This window comes from Saccostrea cucullata, unplaced genomic scaffold (assembly GCF_032062105.1).
Source record: "Saccostrea cucullata isolate Sc308-1 unplaced genomic scaffold, CSIRO_AGI_Scuc_v1 ctg651, whole genome shotgun sequence".
Lineage (NCBI taxonomy): Eukaryota > Metazoa > Mollusca > Bivalvia > Ostreida > Ostreidae > Saccostrea > Saccostrea cuccullata.
Window position 1 is genome coordinate 22,211 of NW_026928561.1, and position 9,385 is coordinate 31,595.

Sequence of the window (9,385 nt, forward strand, 5' to 3'; positions counted from 1 at the left end):
CATAAACAACGGAGGGGGGGGGGTCACAATAAAATACCAAAATAAACAAACATACATTATATAATACGTATTGAATATAGGATTCAATCAAATCTAATTTACTTAAAACAATATAACCATAAATTTTTCTTTCAGTATTTACATTTCAAATATCTTTTTGCCAGATAAATTCATAAATAGTTAATGTATTTTATTTCTACATAAGTGTAATGCTTCATCAATAGGCGTGGTTAACAATATCATATGCAGGACGGGACAAATAGACAAGAAGCGTGGTTTGTAGTACGTGGATTGGCGGAATAAAGAACATGTAAATATAAGCTATAACTGTAAGATTTTTTCGATTTCATGACGATGATCAATCGATTGGCTTGCGCGATAATTTTATGCATAAACGCCTTTATGCAAATTATTCTGCAAGCCACTCGATTGATCACATCTTGAAAGAAAAAAAAATTAGACACTTATTCCTTAAAAAATCTTCTTCCACTCCAAAAAATTGCCTTCAGTGAAGCTACTGTTTTGCCAAAACAATGACAAAACAACTTGTGATTCCATAAATGTCATTTATTGCAAATGAGGATAAAATCAAAATTATAAGAATTACTGGGAGACATAAAATTAAACTTCAATGTAATACATGTACATTATAGGTAAAGCAGACCAGAATGAGTACATGTTACGTAATTACAACAAACATAATACACTGAAGTTAGCCTCCTAGAACTAGATGATCAAACAAAAGCAAAAAAGGTGGATAAAATACTGCCACAGACAGGGTGAAGTCTTGACATAGACAAGGCGAAACCTTTCATTTTTATCGTTGTATTGCTCTCTAAGTGAATTGGCTAAACTAAGTGCACCACAAACTGTCTTTCCTATTACATGTAATTATTTTATTATTTTAACAAATATAGGTAACATCAAAACTTCCAACATGTTACTTATTGATATTAAGATGCCAAATCAATATCATTTATCATATTGATATTATGCGAGGGTGATAATATAAATGTTGTTACCTTGTCTGAAATGATATAGAAGTCCAGTAGTTGATCTCTTTGTGTAATAAAGATACAGTATCAAATATATATAGGATAAGGAAGTATATAAACGTTTATGCAAAATTTCTATTAAATGTTTAATTTTTAGTTTTAATACTAAATTCAAATTTCTAAAGAAAAATTAGCGGTGTTCTTTGAAAAAATTAATCCTTGGCTTCAGAGAGAATCCTAGCTTCGTCTTATTCAGTATCTAAATAACTGATGTAAAACATATATCAATTCATTTTAATGCCTTTTTTGAACAGCAAAATGAGTGCAACCAGGGAAGAAGACGTCGAATGTGGAATCGGCAAATTTCGACCGAAATTTCTCCAGCACTTTGCCAACATCAATATGTTTGTGGGAATATTTAGTGTAGTTGGCATGATATCTCAGACGCTTGTAGCTTATGTTAATACACAGGTACCAAATCTGGAGCGACAGTTTGGTTTGAATAGCGCCCAGAGTGGACTAGTAATGGCCTTCAATGATATAGGATTTTTCGCGGTTGTTTTATTTGTGTCGGCTGCTGCTAGGTTTGTTCACATTCCGCGCATGCTATTTTTATGCATTTTATTGTACGGAATTTCTGGGCTTACATGTAGCATCCCCCACTTTATTGCTGTGTCGCGAAACCTTTTACCAGTTCTGAACTTGGATTCAGTGGTCACAAATACCACAAAAAATAGCGATAAAATAAATCTCCTTTGTCGTCCCGGGTTCAATGTCACTGAAGAAGAGTGCCAATCAAGTATGGAAAACCCAAATAAAGTTTTAACTGCACCGAGTTATTCAATAAAGAATCTTGCATTGGTCTTTATTGGGATTGGTATGACCTTACAGGGCATCGGAAAAGCCCCACGGGGCCCCTATTACATGGTTTATGTTGATGACAACATTGACCGAAGAAAAACAGGATTTTACTCAGGTACATATAATTTGTTTGATATCATAATTATTATTTATTCATAGTAAGTTAAAAAGAAATTATGTTTGCTGGCAAAAATATTGACTGATTTCAAAAGTGTATTTGCTATGTATGATACTTAGGTATTGCCAGCGCTTCGTCTATTTTCGGTCCAGCAATTGCATTTGGACTCGGGGGATACTTCAGCAAACTGTACGTAACTTTGGAAGGTAAGTTTGATAAATTTTCGAGTCCGATTACTATATTGTATGTCAAGGTGATTTGAGAAGAGGCTTTTAGCTTGATAGATCATTAGGTAGGGTTGAATTGCTCTGAATCAACTGGTAGTACATGTATTTATCACTCATTAAAATTCGTAATCATTAGGATTATTGTCTCTTAAAACATAGGAATGTCTGTTATTTATACGGCCAAGTTATCATTTAAGCAAAAGCCAAAACGTTTTTTAAAACAGTTTTCACTTTTTTCTTTGTTTTTCTGGATTTTCTAGAATATTGGTGAAATTATTAATACCAATGCCTATTAATAAAAAAACAAGGGTGTTTTACTTTTGGTATTTGTTATGGTATATATTTTTTCTGTTGAAGATGTTGATATGGACACACGTGATCCCCGATGGATAGGAGCTTGGTGGCTGGGTTTTCTTGTCTTTGGATCGGTGTCCATTATCCTAGCATTCCCTCTGGCTCTGTTTCCAAGACAACTTAAAATGTCCAAAAAAGATATGGCAAAGGGAAAAATTCGAAAAAGGCCAGTTGTTCAAGAATGTTCATTTTCAGAAAAAGTTAAATGTGAGTAAAATTTACGCTTGCATATTTAATCCACAAAAATCTACTTTTTAATAATTTGAAAGAAAACTGGTTAAAATCATAGTTTTCTATTTTCAAGAAAGTATGAATACTTGGATTAAAGCTGAACACTTCTTATAAATAGGCACCGTCAGACGGGTATATTTGTTACAACTGAAACTCGTGGCTGACATGCAATACTCCTATCGTGGTCTTAGATTTTTTTGCGTTTAATCCTTGTTTTTATAAGCATTTTCAGCTTGTAAATAATGTATTGACCTGTATTTTTCATGATACTTTTGTCCTGTTTTGGAATAAGTACATAAATTTTATCATTTCATCGTAACCGAGCAGCACGGCAGTGTAAGATGTACGTCTACACTCTTCGGATATCTACAGTGAAATACATTGAACTAATAAGCGATCTGCTCCTTATATAGGGGTTGTAGGGAGAGCGTTGATGAAAAGGGAACATGGCAGACTATGCCTTTTTACGAGTAGTGTTCAGCTTTAAAGTACTGATTAATAAATTTGATAATGTTCATTTTAATGAAGAAAAAATTGAAATTTCCTTATCTTGATGATCATGGTTAAAAGAGCTCTATAACTAAGTTAAAACCCAAACACCAGATAAAAACTTCAAGAATATTAGAGGCTATAGTTTATTTCTTTTCTCCTTCCAATAATTAATTTTTTTTTGGTAATAGATTTTGTTCTCTCTTTTTAGTGAGCGTCAAGGGATATTGGAAAGTCGTTCGAAATCCAGTTTTTCTTCTCACGTCAGCCAATCAAATCTTCAACATAATGTCAGTCGGGGGAGTCCAAGGTTTCTTGGTTAAATTTGTGAAGACACATTTCAATATACCACTGTCTCTTGCCAACTACATATTAGGTATGAATGAACTCACAATCAAAATGAAGTCTCTTTGAACACTCTCGTTGATCCAAGTACATCTTTTGTACGTGTTCATGAAGAAAAATAGCATTTTTATGATATGAACTTTCCTAATTTTTGTCTTATATAAATTTTAATTACCGTTTCATTCATATAATACTCTTTTATAAATATAAATTTTACGTTGTATTTTAGCTGGTGCTAATATATCGGCAGTAGCTTTCGGGTCATTTCTGGGAGGAATCGTCACAAGGAAAATAGCGATGACCCCTAGAAATGTTTATAGGATGATCTTAGGCTTCTATACCTTTAATATTATTTTCTTGGCTCTTGCAATGCTCATGAGTTGCCCACAACCAACTATCATTGGTCCTCAAGTAAAGTGAGTGTTTTTAGCACTTGGTGAGTCAATTGTTTATATATGTATATGTATATATAGGGTCTCACATGATGTGTAGTTGGAGATGATTTTTATCCAACGAATTGAGTGGTTTTTATCCCTGAGCCTTGGCGACGGGATAAAAACACAGAACAAATTGGATGAAAATCATATCTAACTAAAAATCATGTGAGATTCTTTTCAACCCATGATTTATACACCACAATCAATGTTTAACATTGTAATACCTTTAAAATTTGTTCCTATACAAATCTATACGGAAAAAGTCTAACATTTCTAATATTTTGCTGACGTGCATAAAAAAGCGACGTTGGACCGCTGAGTGAGATGTTGGACCGGTCGATGAGATGTTGGACCGCTTACGTCACAGAATAGGCGGAGCTTAATCTCATTTTCATTCGTTGGTGTTCAGGTGACGGACCTGAGGTTACATCACGGAAGACAGTACAAAATACATGCATATAAAAAAATTAAAATGAAAGGTATAACAAAACATTTATTGACTATGTTCTCGGGCAAAAATGCGTTTTGTCGACCCTCAGGCAGACAGTTTAGTTCTTGGGTCAGACAAAACGCATGTTGCCCTCGCGAACTCAGTCAATAAATGTATACTGTTTTTATATAGGACTTTTATATGAGCTATATCAACGGGATAAAGGGTTAAACATGGGATAAAAATATATTTGTTATCTCCATGAGAAATGGGAGTTTATAATTGTAATTCTACCTTTCAATATGTTTGGGTATAAAGACTGTATTATATATTAAATATGATTTTCTGCAATAACTTTAAAAAAAAAAGAAATTTGAAATGATATCAAAATACACGTCCATATCGTGATTTTCATAGTAGTTGTTAATATAATAGGTTATTATGTAAACAATTGTCTGGGAATTTTAAACCCGATCATGAGAATGAGCACGAAACAAGTGTGACCGGTCGACAGGGGATGCGTACTTCTCCATGGCACGTGATCCCACCTCTAATGTTTTAGGGGTCCGTTTCTGCACTGCTCCCGATCTGAATTGTTTCAAAGGCCTTTTAATGCTTGATTCCTGTTTGATATCTCGTACTTCATTATTGCATTTTCTTTTCTTTTGACTTTGTAGGAATAAGGATTAAATTGATTTTAAAAAGTTACTATAATATCAGAAAATTTTATTCTTTTTTTTTTAAATTTCAGCATCCCTGGATATGTTGACATTTCCTCACAGAATTGCTCACTTGATTGCGCATGTCAGGATGACAACTTTTTCCCTGTATGCGGTTCAAATAAGGTTAATTACCATTCTCCGTGTTTTGCCGGATGCCAAGAATTGTATAGAAATGGTCGTGTAAGTATCCAAGCAGAGTGTTTATTAAGTCGGTGTTTTCATTGAACTGAAAAATGATTACACATCCATGCAGACTTTTGTGATGTATGAAAAAATCAGGATTTAGCTCATTTCTCCATATTTATGTTAGCCGTCATTTTTATTCTAGATGTTTTCCAATTGTACCTGTATACCCGATGGTCAGGCGGAGGCTGGATTCTGTGAATCCAACTGTCCCAATCTGATACCATATGTCATCTTTATTCTCCTCTCCAGCATTTCAGAGTCAATGAAAATAGCACCGAATGCAATTGCTATCTTAAGGTATCAAGAGAAAATTATAAGGAAAAACTTCTTTTTTGTATGTGAATATCGTAAATGGAAATAGATAATAAGATGGTATGAAACCGTAATGTTTTGTATATCCTCAAATAGGGATGGGATGGTGGCATAATTCAAAGGCTCTTTAAGTTTTTCTTAACTGAATATGTTTGGCTCGAGAAAAACCCTTTAAATAGGTATTTGAATATATCTCATTATTTTTCACTTATTTGAATGTATCTCTCTCTCTCTTTTTTTTTTTTTTTTTTAGATCTGTCGATGACAGGGACAAAGCCTCCGCGTTCGGTCTTAACAGCTGCTTAGTATCTGCTCTTGGTAAGATTCCTATATACCATCTTTCACATAAAAATAAACAATGCATTCTGGAAACTCTTCAATATGTCATATCTGTTAGAGCAATTATACATTAGTCACGAGGATATAGGAAAACGTTTTGTCTAATGCTGACATTAGACAAAACATTCTGATTCTATTTCGATGCCAATATTTATAAGATGTTTCAGTTTTTGATTGACAATACCCATGTATTATTATTTTTTTTTATATCTGTTTGATTCTCATAGGTTTTCATTTCGCCACGTTGATAGCAGACCTTTTTTTGTATTCATATGAAGAAGACTTGATTTTTTTTCAAAAATTCAATATGAAAGGAATAAGTCTCTTGTGAACATTTAGATTTATCACAGAGAAAACAAGTAGAAATGTAAATATTTAAAACTTAACAATATTCATTTTCAGTCCTACGTCGATTTGATAAATAGATTCCTTTGAACTAGAAAGACACAGCAGCTAAAGTTTTACACATCTATTTTACTAGAAAAATATATTAATGACAAACTTATTATAAAAACTAAACGTAATAATTTCAACTTTTCTATCAACAACTTCCCTTATAATACAACTTTCTTGTTCTATTGATAAAAGTGGGATTGAGATATTCAATGTATAATGAAGGGATTTTGAACAATTTTAAATAAAATGAAACTAGTTAAAAACGCATTGCTAGATGGCGATAAAAGTGAAATGAACCAAATTCACAAGACTGATGGTTTGAACATATTTTATTGTTAAGATGTTACAACAAAAGGATTGGACACAAGACTGATAACATGTAAGGAGACAGTCATTTTGAACGTTAAAAGTTTTTGAAGAGTTATTTGCCCTTGATGAAAAGAAGGAAATTTTTGATTTCTCAAAATTCCTACGGTAAATAATTTATTGTATTTCAAAATTTAATAAAAAGGGAGTTATGCATATTTTCACCAAGAGATTAGTTTGAAATTCAAATTAATTTTTACAATATCTGATAAAAATATGTGCGGCTTGTTATATGGGTCAGAATAACCCTAAATGCCAGCAAAGATCAATCACACAATTTAAACTTAACAATAATTTATTTACAGTAATATATATAAATCATAAAGTACAAACTTAGCAAGACTCTAAAAATACATACATCAGAGTGTCCGTTGCTGCTTACAATGTCCCAGTGAAAATATATCCTAATTATACCTCAATGGTGCTTATACGACAAAAAAGTCAAGTCCATCGAATGGACAGGGTATTTATACAGTATCATAAATTTAGAATATTCTAGAAGTTGTTCAAACATGATATTACTGGAACAATCTGGACATACACAAAATTTAAGAATGTTCTAGAAAAAATGACCAAACATGTTGACCACTCTGGAATATTCAAGAAATTTAATGTTACTAATAATATACATGATGAAACAATACAAATACAACACACCTCACAACAGGCTCATAGACTTCAATTTTAAATTTCAAGGTCCAGTTAATTGGACAATAATCAAAATTGTGTAAATTCCTTCGGTGGAGATTTTTATTTGAACAATTTCAAAATGCTACCATAATTAAAAATATCAGATCATTCATTTATTAGGTAGAAAATATGGTCTTTATACATTGAATACCTTATATCTTTCAGGCTGGGGATTATCGCCGATCCTTTTTGGTAAGGTCTTGGATGGTTCCTGCTACATTTGGCAGTTTCAGTGCACATCTTCCGGTGCGTGTGAACTTTATGACTTCCGATCTTTCCGACTTTCTTTTCACGGATTTTCCTTGAGTCTGAGATGCGCATCATTCGTTTGTTTAATCTGCCTTGTTATTTGGACGAGAAACTGGAAAGATTGGAAATGTGCCAAACGTACTAAAACTGTTCCCTCGGATCCTAGGGCGGACATGAAGTATACTCAAGTGCTTACTGAAAATAAGAACATTGATGGGTTTGTCACCTTTTTCTACACTGATAAAACAGAAAACTTCACATATTCAATATCTTTGTTTATAGTTCAGCATTTACAGTATTTCAGATTTACTCGTTTAGATATTAAGACATTCAAAATAATTTAGAAATCATTGCAAATTAAAAAAGTCATCTTTTTGTGTCATTAGTACAATGCCTAATCATTACTCATGTTATACTAATGTAGCTTTTTTCTGATTTCAGTGAACAACTGAGTCATAATATTGAGGACTAAAAAGATTCAGGGAATCCAAATTGCAATGCTGAAAGCCATTAAATAGTTTGCTACCAATGATAATAAAGACTTTTAAAACCATTTTTTTTAATCATCATATTTTCCTTTAAAAGAGAGACATGTTTACCTTGAAAACTTTTGTGTCACTAGTAATTACAAGCAAAAGTTAACATTTACTGTTCCTATATGTATTTAAATATGCCCCTTTGTTGAATCTAATTGCACCGAGAACATCACATGTCGCGTTTCAATGAATGAAATTTATTTCTAATGAACTATGTGGCGATAACGAACAGTATTCAAGCTCAAACGTCCATATAACAATACAAAATAGGAGCAGAGCAGACACGGACCTCCAAAACATCATACTTGTAGGTGGTATCAGGTGTCATGGAGGAGTGAGCACTATCTGCCGACCTGTCACACTTGTCTTGAAAAAATTCCGTCGTCAATTCAGCGTATAAATAATGGACTAAAAAAATTAGTTTGAAAAACGTCAGTCAGCATTTGACTCGATGATAAATTATATTTGCTGACAAGGTCATTGTATAGACCAAAGAACTTACAATGTACGAAATAATGACTTCAAACGAGACTGCTGATATTCTTGTTTCATCCACTTGTTTGTCAATAAATTACCTCGTTTTAGAAATTATACATACGTGGAGCATGTTCTTAAGTATCGAATCAACTGAGATATATATTAAGCTCCGTATGCAGGTGATGAAGGTATATTGCTGCATAAGTAAGCTAGGTCAGTTGACGTTTGAAAAGTTAAAGTCATCACGTTTATCAAGGAGTTTGGTTGTTATATTATCATATTAACGTCCTTGTCAAGTAAAATATCCAAATATGACACAGATGTGTTAAACTCTTTTATCTCAAGCTCACCGGGATTAGGGCTGTGTCAATATATAGATATATCGATACGTATTAAAGATATTAATGAAATTAATTAAATTGATATTAAAGATATATTTAAGATATTAAAGAGTCATATCGTATCGAAAAACAATTTCCAATAGGTATAGGACAAGCAATCCTTCTTCTAATTCTGTTAAAAAGATTTCAATCACCAAAGATTATGTTTCACCTTTTTTAATTAAAACTGATCAATAATGATATACTTATTAAGAGAATAACACAGTTTTTATAATTATTACAAA

General features: G+C 32.5%; 1 protein-coding gene across 1 annotated transcript; it reads left to right on the forward strand.

Moving 5' to 3' along the window:
- The first annotated feature begins 1,298 nt into the window (after positions 1-1,298).
- LOC134277963 (solute carrier organic anion transporter family member 2B1-like) lies at positions 1,299-8,300 on the forward strand. Its single transcript, XM_062760267.1, has 10 exons — positions 1,299-1,971; positions 2,094-2,180; positions 2,559-2,762; positions 3,487-3,651; positions 3,850-4,036; positions 5,239-5,389; positions 5,538-5,692; positions 5,961-6,025; positions 7,664-7,964; positions 8,189-8,300. The coding sequence occupies exons 1-10, from the start codon at positions 1,314-1,316 to the stop codon at positions 8,217-8,219; spliced, it is 2,004 nt and encodes a 667-aa protein (XP_062616251.1). The 5' UTR covers positions 1,299-1,313; the 3' UTR covers positions 8,220-8,300.
- The last annotated feature ends 1,085 nt before the right edge of the window (positions 8,301-9,385 follow it).